This window comes from Equus caballus, chromosome 31 (genome assembly GCF_041296265.1).
Source record: "Equus caballus isolate H_3958 breed thoroughbred chromosome 31, TB-T2T, whole genome shotgun sequence".
NCBI classification, from domain to species: domain Eukaryota; kingdom Metazoa; phylum Chordata; class Mammalia; order Perissodactyla; family Equidae; genus Equus; species Equus caballus.
Window position 1 is genome coordinate 22,419,007 of NC_091714.1, and position 22,304 is coordinate 22,441,310.

General features: G+C 43.1%; 1 protein-coding gene across 1 annotated transcript; it reads left to right on the forward strand.

The window, feature by feature from the left end:
- The first annotated feature begins 1,835 nt into the window (after positions 1–1,835).
- Positions 1,836–20,913, forward strand: FUCA2 (alpha-L-fucosidase 2). Its single transcript, XM_001497220.5, has 7 exons — positions 1,836–3,183; positions 7,374–7,561; positions 10,456–10,795; positions 12,552–12,762; positions 12,997–13,187; positions 18,554–18,662; positions 20,205–20,913. The coding sequence occupies exons 1-7, from the start codon at positions 2,777–2,779 to the stop codon at positions 20,343–20,345; spliced, it is 1,587 nt and encodes a 528-aa protein (XP_001497270.3). The 5' UTR covers positions 1,836–2,776; the 3' UTR covers positions 20,346–20,913.
- The last annotated feature ends 1,391 nt before the right edge of the window (positions 20,914–22,304 follow it).

Below are 22,304 nucleotides of genomic sequence, written 5' to 3' on the forward strand. Positions count from 1 at the left end.
AAATGATGCTTGATGAGAAGACAGCGCCCTACTGATGCATTGTCACCATATCTACTATATCTACTGTCCCTTTGAGAGTTCACAATCTCATTGTCACTGTGAGAAATGTCTTTTTTTTTTTTTTTAAAGATTTTATTTTTCCTTTTTCTCCCCAAAGCCCCGCGGTGCATAGTTGTGTATTTTTAGTTGTGGGTCTTTCTAGTTGTGGCATGTGGGACGCTGCCTCAGCGTGGCCTGACGAGCAGTGCCGGGTCCGCACCCAGGATCTGAACTGGGGAAACCCTGGGCCACCGAAGCGGAGCGAGCAAACTTAACCACTCGGCCACTGGGCCGGCCCACTGTGAGAAATGTCTTTTGCCTTATTATGCAAATATCTGTTTTAAAGGATGTCAAGGTGCAGTGGCCACTGAGGTGCTGGATCATTCTAGGATCAAAGACTAGACAATAAAAACTGTCACCTCACTTTATCACTGCCTGGGGCTATTGAAATTGGTGGTGTGTTCAGCGGATTCCCTGGTCCCTCTCTCCCAGGTGATCCTCACCCTGGGAAGGCTGGGGGCCCTTATGGTGCAGCTGTGGCCCTGGGGAGCCATCCACACTGCATCAGGAGGGTGAGCGCTTATACCTGGGGTCACAGTGGCCACTGCTGCTCCCATGTCTTTGCATAGATGGGAGAATGAGGGTAACAGTTACACAGCATCCTTTCCTTGTGGAAATTAATAAAAGACACCTTAACTAAACTGGAGTCGGGAAGGCCTGCAGGGGGAGCTCTCACATCCTATCACTCATTGTCAGTTACACCAACCAGGAAGAAAGGGAGCTTGCATCTTGGTCAGGAAGTAAAACTACTTTACTACTGAAGGAAGATTTCTCTTCCCACTCTGCAACAGCCCAGCCCAGAGAAGTGCCGCAGCTCAGTCAGTGAGAAGCTGCTGCCGCCCTGAACTGTTACTTTCCCCAACGGATTTTCATTTAGAACAGTCTCTCCCTACTTCCCGTTTTTCTCTCTAAAGGCAGTTCCCCTTCTTTGTTTGTTGGGTTTGCCATAGCATGCACGTCCCGAATGGCAATTCTTTTGGCTATTCCCAAGTAAACTCATTTTGAGGCTTTTGAAGTCCACATCCTTCTTTGTTCTTTCATAACACTCAATAATTAGAACCCCAGTTTATCGAAGGACTTCAGCAAACACGCTTTGAGAGTTGCTCCATGCCAGGCTCTGCTTTAAATTCAGGGACTACAGAAATGAAGGTCACTATCCTGTCCTCAAGAAGCTCACAGCCTAATGGGAAATGAGACCTGTATTCTAACTACAGACAATCCATGGAATCCTATGTTAGTGCTTGGAATAAGATGTTAATGGGAACACACAGGAGGGAGTAAAACATCTGGGAGGGAAGGTGGTGACAGAAAGCTGGGAGGAGGTGACATTTGAACTGGCCCACTGAAGGATGAGAGGTGTTCTGCAGGAGCAGAAGGCGTGGGCATTCTGGCTTTACTCTGAAAGCATCTAAGAGGGGTAGACGTGAGCTTCTGATGATGCCCTTGATTAATCACTCCAAGTTTCTGGCTTCTTTCTCCAAGCCTGTCGATCCCTCAAATGTTCATCCCACTGATTTCACTTGTCTTAGATCACTTTGTTTTTGTTTTCCTGAGACGGGTCACCCTGAGCTAACATCTGTTGCCAGTCTGCCTCTTTTTGTAGGTGGGTCCCTGCCACAGCATGGCCACTGACAAAGAAGTGGTGTAGCTCCACGCCCGGGAACTGAACCCGTGCTGCTGAAGTAGAGTGCACTGTCACCCAGAAAACCAGTCACTGAGATGACAAGATTGCAGCAGAAAGAGGGTTTAATCACAGGGCAGCCAAGTGAGGAAGCAGGTGAATGAGTCTCAAATCTGCCTCCCAGAAAATGGGGACTCAGGGATATTTATGGGGTGCGGGCAAGGTGGTCTGAAGACTGGAGATGTATGACTGGAGGTGAGGAGAGGGGAGGTGACTGATGGTCTGCATAAGGTAGTCAGACTCCAGGGCTCTTCACAGGACGCATGTTCCCAAAATGGCCACAGGCCTCATGCTCTGAGGGTGGAGTTTTAGCTCCTTGACGTCAAAAAGGTCACTTGTCTAGCATTTGCACAGGCCCAGTTGATCGGTTGGTGTTCTAAACTGGCCTGAACTGGACAAGGGGTCCTAATTCCTGAAAAGCAGCTCACACACGCATTACCATGGTGACCCAGGCTCCGGGGAGATGTTACCTGTGGGCACCTAGTCGGAGTCAGATAGCATATTGCCTAAGCAGCACAGTTAATAATGGGTGCGGGAACAACTAAAAGCCATAATCAGTAATTGCAAAAAGAACTTCAGGGACTAGCTACTTAATCATCGGTGGCTAAGTTTACCGGTTTCACCCTGGGGTCCCAACCTGAACCGGAAACTCTGGGAATTTCACCTGATACAGACTCGAGGTTGACAGCCACAGTTTAACAACGCCCAGAAGCTTCCGGGAGAAAATGCAGAGGCTAAGAGGGATCTGGGTTGTTTTCGGGGCCTCCGGCCTAGGAGGGGCTGGACGACCCGCCGAAGGTTCCCGCCTTGGCCTCCGGGTCCAGGGTTGCACCCGGCCGGGTGGGTGGCCTGGCACAGTCGGGAGGTTTCTGTACGTGTCGTGCCTCCGGAGGGGAGAGGCGCGCCCACAGGTCGCTGAGCCAGACTCCTGTTTCTCCCCAAAGCGCACAGACTGCGAGCCTCAGGGGTGCTTGGGTGCTACGTGCCTCGTTAGCTATGCCAGTGCGCGTGCAGCCCTCCTGGGGTCTTTCAGCTCCGGCGCTGGAAGAGCGGCCACTCCCCCCGCGGGGAAGGGTGCATTCTCCGAGGCCAGCCTGGTCAGGTGACGGTGGCGGCGCGGCCTGGGCGGAGACGCGGAAGAAGGCGCCCTCGGCTCTCGGGCGGCTCTCGGGCGGCTCTCGGGCCTGGCGGGGGTCCATGCTGCCGCCGGCGCTCCCGCTGCTGCTCCCGCTGCTGCTCCCGCTGCTGCCGCTGCCGCCCGCCCGCGGCGCCGCGCGCTTCGAGCCCACCTGGCGGTCCCTGGACGCGCGCCCGCTGCCCGCGTGGTTCGACCGCGCCAAGTTCGGCATCTTCATCCACTGGGGCGTGTTCTCCGTGCCCAGTTTCGGGAGCGAGTGGTTCTGGTGAGCGCGCCCGCCTCCTCCGTGGCCTCCGACCCCGCTTTGTCCCCCGGCCTCCCCCGCCACCCAGTCCGTGTCGCCTTGGCCTCTTGGGTTTGGCCCCTGGTCAGTTTCTCCTCCCGCCGCGTTAACCGAGTTGACCATTTCCGGGTGTTAAGTGTGTAGTTTATTGTGTAAGTGGTTCGCCCTGGAAGACAGTGAACTTTTCTCCCGTGTGCCTGCAGTTGCTGTCACACAGGGTGGCTTTGCTTTCTCAGCGTCCTGATGGTTGGTTACACGTATCAAGTTGGAGTGATCACACTGTAACCACTGAGTGACTGAAGCAGCAGACATTAATCCTCTTGTGTGGGGTCATGGGATGAGCGGTGAAGCTTGGGTCTAGACTGTCCAAGGAGACCCAGTCCCGATGTCCCACGGCTGCTCCGCTGCCGCCTGCCGATTTCCAGTCCTTCTGCCCTGAAGTGTGGTTAAAACAGAAACTCACGGCATATGGAGCGTCTGCTCATTCGAGCACGCATGGGCTCTTTAATGTTAAAATGTCGCCATGTGTGGCTCTAGGAATTACAAAAAGGTTCTAGAATGTTACCTAAAAATACCACCCCTAATGATTAATATGCTACTGTATGAAACCTGCTGCACAAGTAATCGCTCTTTAGGCTTTACCTTGAGATCCATGTAAAAATGAGCAGGTGATCTCTTACAACTTTGAACTGTTTCACATGCTTTTCCTGATTAAATACTTCAGGTCTTCAGTTCTTCAGGATAGAAATGTTATCACAGATACACACACACACACACATATATATGTACATTGATGCAAATAATTCATAATCAATCTATAAATCAAAATTGGAGCAAGTTTATGATGAGCCAACCCTGAAGACCATATTGCCCCGAAAAGTCCCTTCACAAAGCAAGGAAGCACTCCAAAGAGGTGGGGTGTACAGAGCGGTTATCTACAGTCTTGGAACAAAGAGTGTACATTACATGTGATGGGAATGTCCCCTTTCCAGTAGTCACGAGGTGGTTTTTCTGGCACAGCAGGTGAGTGGCCACAAGGTGAGCACAGCAGGTCGGTAATTAATCCTTAGTTTTTATGAAGAGATGGTTATCCTTAAGGGAATGCCAATATGGGGAAGATACATCCCTATCTTTAAGGGCATCATCCTTGTCTTTGGGACGTAGTAAATGTTTAAAGCAGACGTACAATGCATGCTCAACAGGCCACGTCAGGCCCTTTTGGAAAACAAGGTCAGGCCGAATCAGTTTTATACCAAATGGCTTCCTCATATACTCCAATATATCCTATCGCTTGTCATTTATTCATCATATATATATATGTTTATACACACAGTAATACACGTATATAATATATTCCCAAGTAAAATAAAAATATAAACAATGAGTATTTATATTTACATCCATTTTATACTACATACATAGTGTACATCAAATTTAATATATACAAAATATGGTAGATACCATACAGAGTATGAACTATGTATTGTGTTAACATTATGTTATATGCATGGTACCACTTTCTACAGAGAGATTGGCTTCTGCAACCAGAGACCTTTCTTATTACGTTAGGCCAGTTAATATAAAAGAACTGTGTAAGCTATGGAGTACTAGTCTTATACTCTTGACAAACCAATGGTAAACAAATAGCACTTTCCCCCACACTGGCATTTCCTTAAGGATGAGCATCTCTCCCTAGGCTAGGAACTGATTGCTGTGCTCACCTGTGACCACCCAGCTCAGGACAGCACACCTGCTTCCTGCTGTGTCCATCAATCACTGTGCTGACAGGGCAATCTCGTGACTATTGTAAAAGGGACATTTCAATCATATGTGATACGTGCTCTTTGATGGTATAGAGCCATTCTGTGCACCCCACTTCTTTGGTGCCCTTCCCTCCTTGGGGAAGGAAGGCCCGGGCTAAGCTAGTCCTCAGATCTGGCTCAGAATAAACTCACCCCAATTTTCATTCATAGATTGTTTATGGATTGTTTTCATCAACACTTTTGAAATCCACTCGTAAAACAAGGGGCTCTTTCTCTCCATATCGTGATTTATCAAACATGTTTCCTTCAGGATGTTATGAATCTTTATTTGCAAGGTTTGCGCTGTGAGACATTTTGAATTTGTTTTTGAAATGTTGCAGATTAGCTAGGTACATAAATTGACAGATTTTCTTCTATTAAGATATAATAAATTGGGGCTGGCCCCGTGGCCGAGTCGTTAAGTTCGCGCTCAGCTTCAGCGGCCCAGGGTTTTGCCCGTTCGGATCCTGGGCGCGGACATGGCACCACTCATCAGGTCATGCTGAGGCAGCATCCCACATGCCACAACCAGAGGCACTCACACTAGAATATACAACTATGTACTGGGGGGCTTTGGGGATAAGACAAAGAAAAAAAAAAGATTGGCAACAGTTGTTAGCTCAGGTGCCAATCTTAAAAAAAAAAAGATAATAAATTATATTTGGACTTATCATTTTGTTCAACCATAAAGATTAGGTAAATATGCATTTGTGCTGGAAGAGGATTTGATGTTTGTTAGTTAACACTTGTACTCTGTCAAAAACAGCTAATTTTGGGTCATTTTATTTGCAATGGTTAGCTTTCCATTTTCTACAAATGAACACAGGGTTGTGTTGTGACCTAGAGCAGTAAAGATACGTCTTAAACAAAAGAAAATAGAGTATATTTCTGATGGTCTGGGAGTACATTAACCCTACAGAAGATTCTTTAATTACCTATAGTTTCCCTTTGTGTCCCCTCTAACCCTCTGCTCCCCACCCCGGTTTGACTCAGGCTGACAACAGTAGAGATGAGTGTATCTGACAGTCCTTAAGGGCAATTCAAAGCAAATAAAATGATGGGCTGTTTACTATAAGTGCCTCTTTTCATTTCTATTAGTGTGAAATTTGAGCACTGACTCTAGACTACAGTAGAGAATGCAGGTTCAAATGCAGGTAGGAGAAAATAGGAGAAATCCATTATTCTGTTCAACTTTCTGAGACTTTCCAAGTTTCTCTTCTGTAGTTCAAATGAAAAGGTGAAAATGCATCATGGATCAATTAGGATGCTTTCACTTCAAGGTATAGAAAACCCAAATAAAATGTGTAATAGTAGAACTTGTCATCATAACAGGAAATTTAGAGGCAGTTTGCTCATTGATGAAATCAAAGATCTAGGCTCTTCCTGTCATCCTCAGCCTATTGACTTGTCCCTTCATGGTCACATGATGGCAGCTAGGCATCGCTTCACACAGCCTTGTCTAAAGGCAGGGAGGCCATTTCCAGAATCTCCCAAGTTGGGTCCCCTCAAGTTCCACTGGCCGCATGGGTCATGAGTCCATGTCGCAGCTGCGATGGAAGCTGGGAAAGTCTGCCTCTGACTTTCGGGCAGGCAAACAATAGTGCCTGCGACATACGTCCTTCGACATACGTCCTTCAACGAGGACTGCCCAGCAGGAAGGCCCTCCTGATGGTCTTTGGGGATGTAGTGCTGGTTACGGATTGGCTCATCCTGTAGAAATACTCTTGTGAAAAGAGTGGTGGTGGAAAAAAGTGGAAGGTGGGTCAGAGATGGGGCTTGCATGTGTTTCATGAGGATAGTTACTGCTGTGTTTCTCTAAAATGTATAATTATGTTTTAGATATGGCTTTCCTCATGAAGCCTTGCTTAGGCAGTTTAGGCTGCATTAATCAGAATAAGTAACATATAATGAGTAATCCTTGAAGGTTGAGTCAATATATTAAAATAACAGCATCTTCTTAATTTTAACGTTGTGCCCTCTGCCACTTGTTCTCCGCTAGTGAATACAATATGGCTGCATGCGATTTTAGACACCTAGTCTTCCTTTCGAAGCCTTCCTCATTTGTGTTACAAAGGACTGGCTATCTAAAGATACATACTATATCTTGCAATTTAAAAGTAAAGAATTAAGGGCAAATGGGTGGCTGGGTTGTCTAGAATGTTCTAGTTTATGAGCTGAGTGTATTTCATAGAGGGATAGATGGAAAATGAGGGGAGTTTTGGTTTAGATAAGCTTTCTTTAAGGCAAAGTCATACTACTGGGGAAAGGATAAAGAGCATCTGGGTACCATTTAAGTAAGAGGGAATTACTAAAGGGAGCTGGGGCAATTATTTCAAATGTTCATGTGCTGTTTCTATTCCTCCACTTTAGGTGGTATTGGCAAAAGGAAAAGATACCGAAGTTTGTGAATTTTATGAAAGATAATTACCCTCCTGATTTCAAATATGAAGATTTTGGACCACTATTTACAGCAAAATTTTTTAGCGCAAACCAGTGGGCAGATATTTTTCAGGCTTCTGGTGCCAAATACATTGTCTTAACTTCCAAACATCATGAAGGTAAGTAAGTGCAACATTTGCAAACAATGACAATGGTTATAAAATGCAAAGTAGTTTTTTTGGAAGAAGATACTAAAGTAAGTTTACTCATGAAATCAGAGTTTTAGGAGCAAACATAAGTGGCTATTGACATTCGCTTATAATTTCAGGGACCACATGTTCTACCCAATTAGGTATGCAGAAAGATCATACCCTCCACATAACAGAGAAAAAATGAAAAATGATCATATTTTGTTATATGCATATTTAACAATATTCCCAAGATTTGATTAAAGCTATTTGAAGTGGGATGTGGGTTGCAGGTCAAAGTTTATAATTGGAATTGTTCTCTTTCCTTTCATTCCACCTCTGTAGTGCATTCTGGGAAGGCACCATGGGGCTTGTGCTGCCGCAGTCTTGTGTCGTTACCAAGACACATGGCTGCACCTTTGGCCAGTTGGTGGAGAATTTGTTAGTGATGAAAGTGACACAGATCACCTGGAAGGAAAAGGACTGTGGAACTGTGATGGTGCCCAGAAACATCAGAGGCGTTGGAAGAAGGTCTAACAGGAAGCACAGTGGTTCTCTTAGTCGGGGGTCTCCAGAGAAGCAGAGACCACAGGAAGCGTGTTATAAAATACTGGCTCACGCGATTATGGAGGCTGAGAAGTTCAGACCCGGGGCAGCCCAGGGTGTAGTTCCAGTCCAAGTCCAGAGGCCTGAGAACCAGGAGAGTGGATGATGTAGCTTCTACTCCAAGTCTGAGTCCAAAGGCAGGAGAAGACTGATGTGTCAGCTCAAACACAGGCAGAAAGAATTATTTCTCACTCAGCCTTTTATTCTATTTAGGGCTTCAGTGGATTAGATGAAGCCCACCCCTATTGGGGCGGGCAGGCCGCTTTACTCAGTCTGTCTATTCAAATGTTAATCTCACGTGGAAACACCCTCATGGACATACTCAGAATAACGTTTGACCAAGTATCTTGGGCACCTCGTGGCCCAGACAAGATGACACATAAAATTAACCATCACAGTGGTCCTACATTAATAGGATGGTTTCCACCCATTACCATTCCAGTGTCAAGAAAGCATCAACAAATTGTTATTGTTCCTACTGCACGTTAACTCATTTGACAATTTTTTTTGCATAACCATCTTTGCCTTGGTTTAGGAAATTTTGCCTCATTGTTTTCTCCAGGGGTGGGGAGGGGAGTAGGAGGGAAGAACTCCCAACATCTGGAATTATCTTAGAATATTTTTCCTTTGGCCACATTCTAGTGGCTTAATGATGTTGTCCTATAGATGTTTCTCCTGGTGAGATGGATATTTGTAAAGTGTATTTGTGTGTGAACATGTTGATTTCCTGATGTCTATGAACTTCTCTAAGCTGGCATAAAGTATTACACAGTGAGCTTATTTTAAAAAACAAAACAAAACGACTCTTAATCATAGTGTGAGGACAGATGATGTGGCTCACATTTATAAACTTTCTGGGACCCACCTTGTCTGATGTTTTCATTGCTTATGGAAAAGACCCCGCTGAGCTGGGTTCCGTGGGAAGACCACTGTGAGCTTATGGTGGTGCTACTGAACCGAAGATCCATTGGGTTTTCGCATTCCCTGACATTAGGGCCTGTCAAGTTGAAACATTTTGAATAAGACTAAATATCAACACTGCTTTGAAGCCTATCACAAACATCTTGGGAACAAGTGTGAGCTGTTTTAAAAGCTTCTTAAAAATGAATCTAAAAGCTTGTCCTAATTTATAAGAGTAAAGTATTTCACCCACAAAGTGTCTATGTATGTCTGTTCTCAAAGATTCTTTTAGATTTTCTTAGGACGGTAGCAATGCACAGTCATGCTCTGCACAATGTTTCCGTCAACGACGGACCGCATGTGGGACGGCGGTCCCATAAGATTAGTGCCGTGTAGCTAGGTGTACAGTAGGCTGTACCATCTAGGTTTGGGTAAGTGCACCCTGTGATGTTCGCACAATGACGAAGTTGGCTAAGGACGCATTTCTCAGAACACATCCCCGTTGTTAAGTGACACACAACTGTACTTATGTCCTGAGGCACTGAGTAAAATTTTGAGGCTTTTATATTATTTCTTAAGTGTTTTGGTTTCTACATTGCTTCTAATATCTTAATGTAGAAGAAGCAGCTATCTAAATGCAAATTCCTTTTAAAATGAATTATTTCGAAGTGCTTGTATAATGGCAGACGTTTTTCTTACCCATTTAATTGGTAGATAATTCACTTTTAAGTAATTTAAAGAGCAACACCCAAGCTCAAGACTTTAGAGAGGATGAGATTACGAAAGGTGGGTGTAAGTAGACTTATACTACACATGGATTGCTAGTGTTCTAAAAATCACATAAAATAATAAATAATAAAATATATTATTATATTTATATATTATATATAAATATTAATATTTATTAATATATTAAAATATATAATATATTAATATAATATATTATTATATCTATAATAAAATAAATAATCCTAAAACCAGGGGATATACTGTAATCCTAGCTGTGGTCTGCTAATGTTGGCTGCTGATTTTGTGCTAGACTGTGCCAGCAGCTGGCTGGGGATGCAGCAGAGACCACCGCGGATGCGAAGCTCCCTCAAGCGCTTCTCGTCTCAGAGGAAGCAGGAGACAGGCCAGACTAAACAGACCGTACGGGCACCCTGAGAGTTACGTTTAGAAACCTCCGTTCCACCTTGTTTAAATTCTCACTTGCTTCTCACAGCAAAGCAGATATATGCCATGAAGACAATTGCCGTAAAGCAGTTGTAGCAGAAGCAGTTATTATGTGTACCATCTGACTGGCTTTGACGTTTGTAGAGGTGGAAATTTGCCAGAATAAAATCGACTTGCTTACAAAGGTTTTTCGTGTGATCGCGCAGGCTTCACCCTGTGGGGCTCAGAGTACTCGTGGAACTGGAATGCCGTAGATGAGGGGCCGAAGAGGGACATCGTCAAGGAACTAGAGGTGGCCATTAGGAACAGGACTGACCTGCATTTTGGACTGTACTATTCTCTTTTTGAATGGTTTCATCCACTCTTCCTGGAGGATAAATTCAGTTTGTTCCACAAGCGACAATTTCCAGTTTCTAAGACCTTGCCTGAGCTCTACAAGATAGTGAACAAGTATCAGCCCGAGGTCCTGTGGGCGGATGGTGACGGAGGGGCCCCGGATGTCTACTGGAACAGCACCGGCTTCCTAGCCTGGCTGTATAACGAAAGGTGTGTGCACTTTTCGCTTGCTGCAGTGACCTTACACGTTCCTAATACATGTGTAACATGTCAATCCCCTTGCTTCTTGAAAGATTTCCTTTCAGGCTCATTTGTGGTATGGGGGAGGAAATCCTTGTAAACAATGCTTATTAGATATATCAATATTTATCCAAAGTAATCAAGAGTTACAAATCAAGGGTCAAATAGAACTCAATAGTCTGATTTTGAAGTCAGACTAAAAATCACAGAATTAAGAACTTTGAAGACATTAATTTTGTGGGTCCCCCATTTTCATCTCCTATTTGGGGACAACTCTGTTTTTTCATTACTGTTTCTGATTATGTGCTTTTCAATTCCTCCAATTGCTTTTTTTTAATCCTCTTACCCTTTGATTTTTGCTGCTCAGTCATTTCACCTTTGTCTGTCTCCTCCTTTCCTTCATGGTCAGCATTCTCACCTCTTCCTATTCTTTCCTATTGCTTTCTAGCTAGTTCCAGGCTGCCCCATCAGAACAGGGAGTTCTGTTAGAGCTCCTCCATTTGGCTTAAACTATATGAACCCCATTTATATTTGTAACTAGAAGATACTTGGTATTGGGCTATGAAATGAAGGAGCATTCTGCTTGTGTCCCAGGGCCCACAAAAGGCACATATACAAGTACGGTCATATGCCACATAATGACGTTTTGGTCAACGATGGACCCTGTATGTGATGGTGGTCCCATAAGACTAATACCATACAGCATAGGTGTGTGGTAGGCTAAACCATCTCAGTTTGTGTAAGTATACTCTATGACGTTCACACGATGAAATTGCCTAAGAACACATTTCTCAGAGCATATCCCTATCATTAAGCAATGCATGACTCTTTCTGGAGAGCTTTTTTCCCAATCTTTTTTTTTTTTCCTGCTTTTTTCTCCCCAAATCCCCCCAGTACATAGTTGTATATATATTTTTTTTAGTTGTGGGTCCTCCTAGTTGTGGCATGTGGGACGCCGTCTCAACGTGGCCTAACGAGCAGGGCCATGTCCGCACCCAGGATCCGAACCCCAGGCTGCCGAAGTGGAGCGCATCAACTCAACCACTCAGCCATGGGGCCGGCCCCTCTGGAGAGCTTTTAATACTTAAAACAGCAGTTTCTCCAGGTCTTCTTTCCAACGGGAAAGACTGAGAGCCATCCACTTTAATTTATGAACCAAAACTGTCCCATCTAAGTGGAGAGGTGCAAGAGGTCCCCCTGCTATGATAAATAATGTTGTGGGGCTATTTCAAGCCACAGTGAATTAATTCCATGATGACAACAGTCGACCTTCCTGAGTTTGTTTTATATTAGGCACAACTGTAAGGGAAAGAGAAAGGCTAGAATATTTGAGATTATTCAGTTATAAGTGAGAAGAATGTCTCGCTATCACTCACAATATGGGGGGAAGCTTCAAATAATAGTATAATACTCTTATAAGTGCTGTCTGTGCTGGGCACCAGGCTAGGTCTTTTATATAAATTATTTCTGTTCTAATAATAGATGAGAAAATTGGTTATTCAGAAGAGTTAGGTCACTTGCTCTAGGAGAGGGAGCTTAGAAAGTGACAGAGGCAGAACTGCAATCAACCTGGGTCTATTTGATTTCAAAACCATGGGCTTCGCATTATATTCTGCTACGGTTATTTTCAGGAATGGATTTCAGTCAGGCCTCTTTTCAGTGACATTTTCTTTCATGTCAAAAAAATCTTACTTTCTGTTTAAAAAAGTTATACCTTTCATTTCAGCCCTGTTCGGGACACAGTCGTCACCAACGACCGTTGGGGAGCTGGTACCATCTGTAAGCATGGTGGCTACTATACCTGCAGTGACCGTTACAACCCGGGACATCTTTTGCCACATAAGTGGGAAAACTGCATGACAATAGACAAGTTTTCCTGGGGCTACAGGAGAGATGCTGGGATCCATGACTACCTCACCATTGAAGAATTGGTGGAGGTACAGTAAAATGTTGTGGTAATATTCTTAATAATGTGGGTGTGTGAGAACTATTTTTTATAATTTATATAGCTCAGTGGCCTATGAACACAGGACATTATTCTATCCTCTATGTTGGTTCTCCTACATAGTGACTATATATGTGTGTATGGGTCCATAAATACAACATATTAACACTTTCATGATAGAATTATTTTATCTCACTAAAAACAAGATTTATTCTTAATTTTTTAGCAACTTGTAGAAACAGTTGCATGTGGAGGAAATCTTTTGATGAATATTGGGCCCACACAAGATGGCACCATTTCTGCAATCTTTGAGGAGCGATTAAGGCAAATGGGGTCTTGGCTAAAAGTCAATGGAGAAGCCATTTATGAGACCCACACTTGGAGATCCCAGAATGACACTGTCACCCCAGATGTGTGGTAAGTTACTCTCGTCACCAAGTACTATTGACAGAGGAAGGCATTTAAAATTTCTCAGAGATATAAAGAGAAAAGTAGGATAAAAAATGAAATTGGACAAATGTGTACCTATATAAAACACTTTTCGAACTTTACTGTAAAGAGAAGGAAGGGGAAGAAATCAGCCTGTTTTTCAAAACTTGTTATCCAATTGAGATTAAATCATCTCTAGAAACCTCCTAGTGGTGGACAAATTTTAGTGAAAAGTAGCCAGTTCTTATAAAAATTGTAAGCCATTCAGAGAAATGAAAAATGCTGAGTGGTTAACTCAAAAGAGAGACTTCTGTTTAATCAGTTAAGTAAATTCTAACTTTTGCAGATGTTATGTCACCTCAAATTACCAAGCAAGAGGCGCCAAAGGGCAGAAAAAATATTAAAAATCAGCCCAAATAACAGCATTAATTAACTGATTAAAACATTTGTAATTTGTTCATGTTATTCAAATGAACTAAGCCTGAAGTTTCTTTAAAATTAATGATCTTGCTAATCTTTCTTCTAACTAGTATCTTCTTTAAAAGCCTTGTCTTAGGCTTCTCTCTGAGCTTTGGAAGGTTCCGTGTGCCAATGAGTATCTGAATCAGACTCTGCAGATATGATGGTTTCTGATGTGGGGTCTCAACGTACGTAAATAAGAGTAGTATGAGTGAAACTCTAGAAATTCCCTTCGTGTGGCCACCAGTGTGAGTACAGCCTGCTCAAGTATAAATGAAAAGATTAGACTGAATGTTCTTCTTTGATCTTACTCGACTTTTGACTTAAAACAAACTGGCTGCTCAATGAAAGAAAATAAAGCAGAGCAGTCGAGACAGCAGCGGCAATTGAAGAATTTTAGAATGTAGGGCCTGGAGGAAGCCACAAGAACTCAGCCCCCTTCTCCACTGCACGCAAGCTCGTTTAAATCTGGCTTTGGAATTTGCTTCTGCGCTTATATTTGACTACGAGGATGTCTGATCTGGGACTTTGCGATCATTAACCATTATTCTTGGAGGTTCCTTTCAATATGTACAGATAGAAGCCAAGGTATTTAACAAGGCCTTTTTACTGATCTGGCTCCTGCAAACCTCACTGAGGCCGGCGGCCCTGCCTCCCCTCCTCACTGGAGGTGCTCTTCCCCTCGTGGCCCCTTTTCTGGTCCTAACTCAGGCCTTCCTTACCAACAACTGCACCTCTCCCATGATCTCGATTTGAAGCATTCTGCCGTCGACGACCACCTCTTATACTGTAGCTCTCTCCACATAGCACGTCAGCGTCCAAAGGGATCTTCCTACGGCATGACCCGTCACACCACCTTTGATCCTATCACTTTTCCTCTGCCCCGGGCCCTCTCGTGGTTTGTCTTCTTCTTTATGTAGGTCCAATTCTTAGCCTGTCGCTGCATTGCCTCCACCCTTTCTCCCTCCGTCATACTCACTTCACTTTGATTAAAACTTGATTAAATTCAGCCCTACTTATTCCATGCCTGTCCCTGGGCAGCTAAATGTGACTAGAAAAACACACATACGCACACAATGTCAAGTGATCTCACTTTTGGCTTCAAGGCCAAACTCTGTGTCCTGGACTCCATCCCAATTAGCCACTCAAGGATATTGTTCTGGCAATTCTCCCCATCTTCAATTTTCTCTCTTTATTAGATCCTTTCCCATCAGTATGGAAACATGTTATTTCTTTCACCTTAAGAATATACTCTTTCATCTTAAAAAAGTACTCTTTCCGTGGCCTAGTGGTTAAGTTTGGCATGCTCTGCTTCAGTGGCCTGTGTTTGGTTCCTGGGCATGGACCTACGCTGCTTGTCAGCAGCCATGCTGTGGCAGCAACCCACATACAAAATAGAGGAAGATTGGAGACAGATGTTGTTAGCTCAGGGTGAATCTTCCTCAAGCAAAAAAAGAGGAAGATTGGCAATGGATGTTAGCTCAGGGCAAATCTTCCTCAGCAAAATAAATAAATAAATAAATAAATAAATAAATAAATAAAATAAAATAAATCTTTAAAAGTACTCTTTCAATCCCAACTTAGATTTCCCGCTACCTGTCTGTTTTTCTCCTTTCTTTTATAGTAAAACATGTTGAAAGAATTGTTTTTACTTTCTATCTCCAATTTCCTGCTCTAGGTTTTCCCTTGACCCCACTCTGGGTAGGCTTCTGCCCTACACTCCATAAAGTCACTGTTATCAAGGCCCACAATAACCTCTCCCTGGCCACGTCCAGGTCAGTTCCCAGCCTGTTTATGGAGGCATCTGCCTTAGTTGATTGCCCGTTGTCTTTTTTTTTTTTTTTTTGAGGAAGACTAGCCCTGAGCTAACATCTGCCGCCAATCCTCCTGTTTTTGCTGAGGAAGACTGGCCCTGAGCTCACATCTGTGCCCATCTTCCTCCACTTTATATGTGGGACGCCCACCACAGCATTGCGTGCCAAGTGGTGCCATGTCCGCACCTGGGATCCGAACTGGCGAACCCCGGGCTGCTGAGGTGGAATGTGCACTTCACTGCTGCACCACTGGGCTGGCCCTGCCCCTTGTCTTCATCATGCCTAGTGGCTGCTCCTTCTGTTTCCACCTCAAGTTCCCAAGAGCTAAACCTTGAGGTGCTGAGCCTTCGTCCTTGGACTCCTGTTCTCCGTTTAGCTTAATTTCCTAGATGATCTCGTTCATTTCCATGGCTCTAAATGCCCTCCTGATGACCTCTGCAGTGCAGACTTCTTTTCTTGAACTCCAGACTCATATATTTAACTTCCTAGTCATATCACCCTTGGAAGTATAGGCATCTTAAACCTGCTATGTTCAGAACTGAGGGCCTAACTTTTGAATGTTGCTCTAAACTGGCTCCACCCACAGCCTCCTTCATGCTCAGTTACGGCAGCTTCATCCTTTTTGGTGGGTGTCAGGCCAAAAACCCTGGAGTCCTTAACTCCCCTCTCATTTATATCCCACAGCCAATCCATCAGCAAATAGCATCTTTATCTTTGAAATACATCCAGAATCTGACCACTGCTCATCCTCTCTGTGGCAACCCTCATCCTCTTAGTCTCCATTGCCTCTCCCCTGGATTATTTCAGCAGCTTCTTGACTGATCTGTTTCCATCCTTGACCCTTTAATCTCTCTGCCCCAAAAACCTTATTTATTTATTTATTGGTGAGGAAGATTGTCCCTCAGCTAACATCCATGCCAGTCTTCCTCTCTTTTGTATGTGGGACGCCGCCATAGCATGGCTTAACGAGCATGGGTAGGTGCATGCTAGGGATCTGAACTCACGAACACTGGGCCTCTGAAGTGGAGTGCACGAACTTAACCTCTAGGCCACTGGGCTGGCCCCCCCAAAACCTTTTAAATAATAAGTCAGGTTATGGCACTCCCAGGCTCAAATTCCTCCAGTGGCTTCCAGTTTTAGAGGAAAAAACAGACCTTATAGAGGCTTACAAGGTTCTATGAAAACTGGCTCCTTGCTGTCTCTGCGATCTCGTCTGCTCCCCTGCTGTCCCTCACGTCTGCTCCTGCAGCCACTCCGCCCTCTGTGCTGGCCTATCTACAGGGGACGCACACTCTTACATCGGGACGTCTGTGTCTGCAGTTCTCTCTTGCTCCAGATGCTCAGGTCTCCTTAAAGAGGTCTTCCCTGACTATTTTATTTAAAATAACACCAGATGCCTCCTTCCCAACCCAGCACGCTCTATCCTCCTTACCTGGCATCAGTTTTCTCCATAGTGTGTAATCCTCCCCGACATATATTTATTTGCTCATTCTAGTTTTTCCACTCCAATGTAAGCTCTGTGAGGACAGGGACTGTGTTCAATGCTGCTTCTCCAGCTCTAACATAGTGATTAGCATTTTAAGATTTCAATTAATATTTGTCAAATAATTGAGTAAAAAAATGAATTGTTTTCTTTGTCTAGAGCTTACCCTTCTTATCTTTTTTCTCATTTATCTTTTAAATCTCAGATTAAATGTCATTTTCTTGTGGAAGCTTCTTGTTGATGGTCTGCTCTAAAGGGATCCCTTTGTTATACTTTCTCAATTTCCTTTTCTTTTGTAGTGCTTATCAAAACTCACACTTTTATATTATTTGTGTGATTATTTCATATCTGTCTGCCTCACTCTAGTCTAAGGTCCGTAAGAACCATAACTAAGTGTGCTTGTTTTCTGTCATGTCACTAACGCTGAGCTCGGTACCTCGCCCAGTGCTGACACATTCAGATCTGTGGGATGAGGGAATATGCAGATTTGCATCAGCAGGCAGAAAGCCAGCCATCTACCCTTGCTTCTTATCCCCCTTGCTCAATTTCCCCCCATATTTCCAGCTTCATGAGGACAGTCTGATGAAGAGTAGTACTAGAAAAATCTTTGTTCCAATAACTTCCTTTTAGTATTGGGGAAGTGTGGGGTGGAGGGGCTGTGATATTGTGATTTATATTTGCTCTTCATCCCTGTTTCTGGCACAGAACTCCTAAAACTCTTAGAATTTCCTAAGTGATGAGAGCTATAAAGGTGTCTCTTGCTATGTTAATGACGTGGCTTTTGGACCCCACCTAAGGATGGGGCTGGATGCCAGGAGTCTCAGCCATGTGCTTATCAAAACTTTCAGTCCCACCCTCGACCTCCAGGGTGAGGAGAAAGGCTGGAGGTTGAACCTATCATCAGAGGCCAGTGATTTAATCTATCAGACCTATGTAATGAAGCTTCCATGAAACCCCGAAAGGGCAGGGTTTGGAGAGCTTCTGGGTTGGAGGAGGTGATGGGAGAGTGGCACGCCTGGTGAGGGCATGGAAGCTCCACGTCCTTCCCATGTTCCCTGCCCTCTGCATCGCTTCCATCTGGCTGTTCCTGAGTTACATCCTGTTATAATAAACCGGTAACCTAGTAACTAAAATGTTTCTCTGAGTTCTGTGAGCAACTCTAGCAAATTAGTCAAACCCAAGGAGAATTCAATGGAACCTCCCTTCTCCAGCCGTGGGTCAGAAGCCCAGGTGACAACCTGGACTTGTGATTGGTGTCTGAATTGGGGGGGCAGTCCTGTAGGATTGAACCCTTGACTTGTGGAATCTGACACTACATCTGTATAGATAGTGTTAGGATTAAGTTGAATTGTAGATACCTCACTGTTGTCCAAGAATTGCTTGTTGGTGTGGGAAAACCCTCCCCTGTCCCACAATGGAATTGGAATCAGAACCCTTTTAGGTGTTTTTTTACGCAAGCATGAGGCTATTTTTCTTTCCCTTTATTAAAGAGCACATTGGTAAATATTATTAAATGGAAGTATCTCTATCAAATAATTCCAGACCTGACCCATAAATAATGAGAAATATTACTATATATTTTTTTCCCTTTTAACCAGGTACACATCCAAGCCTACAGAAAAATTGGTCTATGCCATGTTTCTCAAATGGCCCACATCAGGACAGCTGTTTCTTGGCCAACCCAAAGCTACTCCAGGGGCAACAGAGGTAAGAGGGAATCTTATCTTTACTGTTCCTTTAAACAGCTAACTAGTATATCCTGATGAAAACATAATATAACTTTTAACTACAAGGAGAGCCTTATATGTGTTCCTCTTATACCTCATAGGAGTAATTTTGAAATCAGCTTCCTCAATGGTAATGTTTGGTCAAAACCTTTGAAAACTTTGATTTCCCAGAAAACTAAACTTATAAAACAGCTACATTATCTCCATGCACATCAGTGTAAAGCAGAAATTCTTCACAGTCATTCTATGTTGTTCAAGTTCACTGCATGCATCCAAAATGACTCTTTTCATAAAACTGTAATTCAGATTCTTCCCCTGACATTCCAGCCCAGAACACATCTGAATAAAAGTAAGATGTCACGGCCCTATTATTTCAAGTTCATAAAAAACACTTGGAGAAAGTCAAAGGTTAATCTAACAGTTATAACCATGAGGTCTGGCATTGAGTTTATTTTGACAGATTTTATAGCTTATTTTTAAGAAACTGACAATTTCCTTGGAGGTGAATTGTCCATATTCTTCTCCTTGTGTCATCTTTCCATAGTTCATTTCTAACACTTGTGTTTGCTCAGGCAGAAAAGAAGATGGAGTTTAATTCTCATGTTTAATTACAGCTTAATGACCTGGGTATGACATTATCTTTTTATTTTATCTAAGTTCTCTTTGGCCCCATTAATACTGCTACTTAAAAGTTCAGAGTTTTGTTTTGTTTTTTTTTGAGGAAGACGAGCCCTGAGCTAACATCCACCACCAATCCTCTTTTTGCTGAGGAAGATTGGCCCTGAGCTAACATCCGTGCCCATCTTCCTCTATTTTATATGTAGGACGCCTGCCATGGCATGGCTTGATAAACAGTGCGTAGGTCTGTGCCCAGGATCCGAACTGGCAAACCCTGGGCCGCCGAAGTGGAGAGCGCTAACTTAACTGCTATGCCACAGGCCCGGCCCCAGTGGGTTTTGTTTTTGTATTGCTCTAGGTGAAAAGCAAAGTTTTCTGGTCCAAAATAACTTAATAGATATGTAGAAATCTGCTTGTTTACATTCACTTAGTATAAGACTAAGGATGTAAAAAATTACAGTACTAAGTGATCACACTGACCTATTGTTGATTAGTGGAGGCTGCTGGAAGAGCTGGGAAGAGTGGCTGGATGAGGGAGTGGAGCCTTTCTCCAAACATTCTGTCTAAGAACTGGGCAGGCTTTGGTTGGGCAGACTGGTTCCAGCGTCATTTTCCCTACTCTGACACTCCACTCACAATTCTCACTCCACTGACAATTCTTCTTCCCCAACTCCTGCACACTTTTGAGGGCGATATAGAAGCAAGAATATAGGAGGCAAGACAGATGTATGACTCATTTGGATCAAGACTTAAAACAGCTTGTGAACCACTAAATAAAAGTAAACAATGAGTCTCCTGTCCCTAGTGCTTTTTAAGAAACTCCCACCACTCCTCTCCCCAAAACAGAAAGTGGGCGAGTCAGAGAGTCACACTTGGAGACGTGTGTGTGTGTTTTTCATTTCAGGTTAAACTGCTGGGACACGGCCAGCTGCTTAACTGGACTGCTCTGAAGGACAGCGGCATCGTGGCAGAACTGCCGCCTCTGGCCCCTCATCAGATGCCCTGTGAATGGGGCTGGGCTCTAGCACTGACCAACGTGCTCTAATCTGCAGCAGATGGTTTGTGCTGCAGTGCTGGCTAAGACTAGCAAATGTCAAGTTTCTAGCATTGTAGCACAAAGAGAAAGCCAATGTAAAATTGGTCAAGAAAAGTCAAGTAATTAGTTAGGCAGTTTAGCCCTTTTTCCCTAAATTACCCCTGTAACTGTTTTAACTTTGCAGTTGCAGTGCACTTTGCCGTTGAAAGCTCTTCACATTGAATTTATTTCCGTGTGTGATTCAGAGGTGGGCCTCTTTTGTTTTAGAGTAGCTAGGAACTGGTGGTGTTAAGGACTGAATTGTGTCTCCTTCGGAATTCACATGTTGAAGCCCTCACCCCCAATACGACCGGATTTGGAGACAGAGCCTTTAAAGAGGTAACCAAGGTTAAATGAAGTCCTAAGGGTGGGACCCTCCTCCAGTAGGACCGCCTGTTGCTTAAGGCATCCAGTCTGCAGTGTTTTGTTATGGAAGGCTAATACAGGTGGTGTATTTCCAATGCTTACAGTTGTCTTTTTATTAAAAAATTTTGTCTTTTTTTCCTCTTGCTAATAAAACTGATATATGTTCACTGTAGATATTTTAAGACATACAGAAATGCTCAAAGGTAAAAATGCCCGTTCAGGTCACTGTTAACATTTTAGTACAGACTCTTCTAGGTGTTTTGGGGAGGAGGGGCGGGGGTTGGAGGTGTGCGCCTATTTCTGTAGATGGGCTAATTTGAAGTCCAGTTTAAATTAATAAATCTGCTTCTTGTATTTGCCTTCAAGCAAACTGAAGTTGAAAACCTCGTTAAAAATTAGGAAGTTTATTCAGATCTCCCCTAAGAGTGAAGCAAAATAATGAAGCAAAAATATACTGATTTTGATGTAAATTTAAAGAAATGCTGATTAAAGCACTCACTTCCCTCAACAAAAGATGTTCAGTACGGCCGGACCTTTACTTGAAGTGCTGCAGGTTCCATTTCCACATTAACCAAATGCAGACATCTCACTGTTTCCAAAAAATGTTTCAAACAGAGGAATAAAACACTATTCATATTTATTTCCCAAAATCATGCTAAAGTTGAAAAACTTAAAAATTACTCATTGTTGAAGTTCCTACAACTGTCAAATTTTTGAAACCGTGCAAAGTACTTACAAGAACAAATACTTTCATAGTTCTAAATCCCAATTAACATCTTATTAGAGATCCAATGTGGACAGATTTATATGATCCCACACACTAGACTAAGAAAATATAAAAGGAGGAAAAAACCCAAACAAACAGTGTTACAGAAATCTTATCCTAAAAGTAGGGTCATCTCTTTCAAGAAATTATTTTTGAGACTAAAGCCTGTCAACCACTTAAATTCTTACCATGTCCTTCTTTAGCTTTACAAATTGAGAATAAAGGGGGAAAATGGAAATATTTAAGCAAATTATAGTTAGATATAGGGTTTCGTTAATGAGTAGCTATGACAGAGCTAAATGACAAATACAGCTCGGCACTCAGAGGTGCTGGTAAAATGCTCTGCTAATATGAAAAATTATGAGACCCCAAATTTAAATTTATTTAAGGTATATCTTGCTTGTATGTGAAATGTACTACAACCAGGTCTCATAGCAAGGATTTAAAAATATTCCAGCAAATTCTTAGAATTATCTGTGGTATGAAGAACAAGAATTATAGTAAGGATAATTAAAAATAAAATTTCTCATTACCTATTTTAAGCCAATAGTTTTTATCCTCCAACCAATTAATCCTTTTCCCAGAGTTATTAATAGGTATAAATTGCCTTGTTTAAATTTCAGTAACTTTTGATTTTTCTTTAATGACTAGAGAAAAATTGAAGGCAAACCAACCTAGATTATTACCCTGAATAATCTAGACGTTGATATCATTTTAAATATGGACATCGCTTTAATAAGATTCTATCTCATTTTCTTATAAGTGCCATGTTGAAGCCACACAATTACGCTAAAAGG

Coding starts and splice junctions, on each gene's coding strand:
- FUCA2 (XM_001497220.5), top strand. CDS start 2,777: ATGCCAGTGCGCGTGCAGCCCTCCTGGGGTCTTTCAGCTCCGGCGCTG. Junction 10,796..12,551: donor GCCTGGCTGTATAACGAAAG/GTGTGTGCACTT, acceptor CTTTCATTTCAG/CCCTGTTCGGGACACAGTCG. Junction 12,763..12,996: donor CCATTGAAGAATTGGTGGAG/GTACAGTAAAAT, acceptor TTAATTTTTTAG/CAACTTGTAGAAACAGTTGC.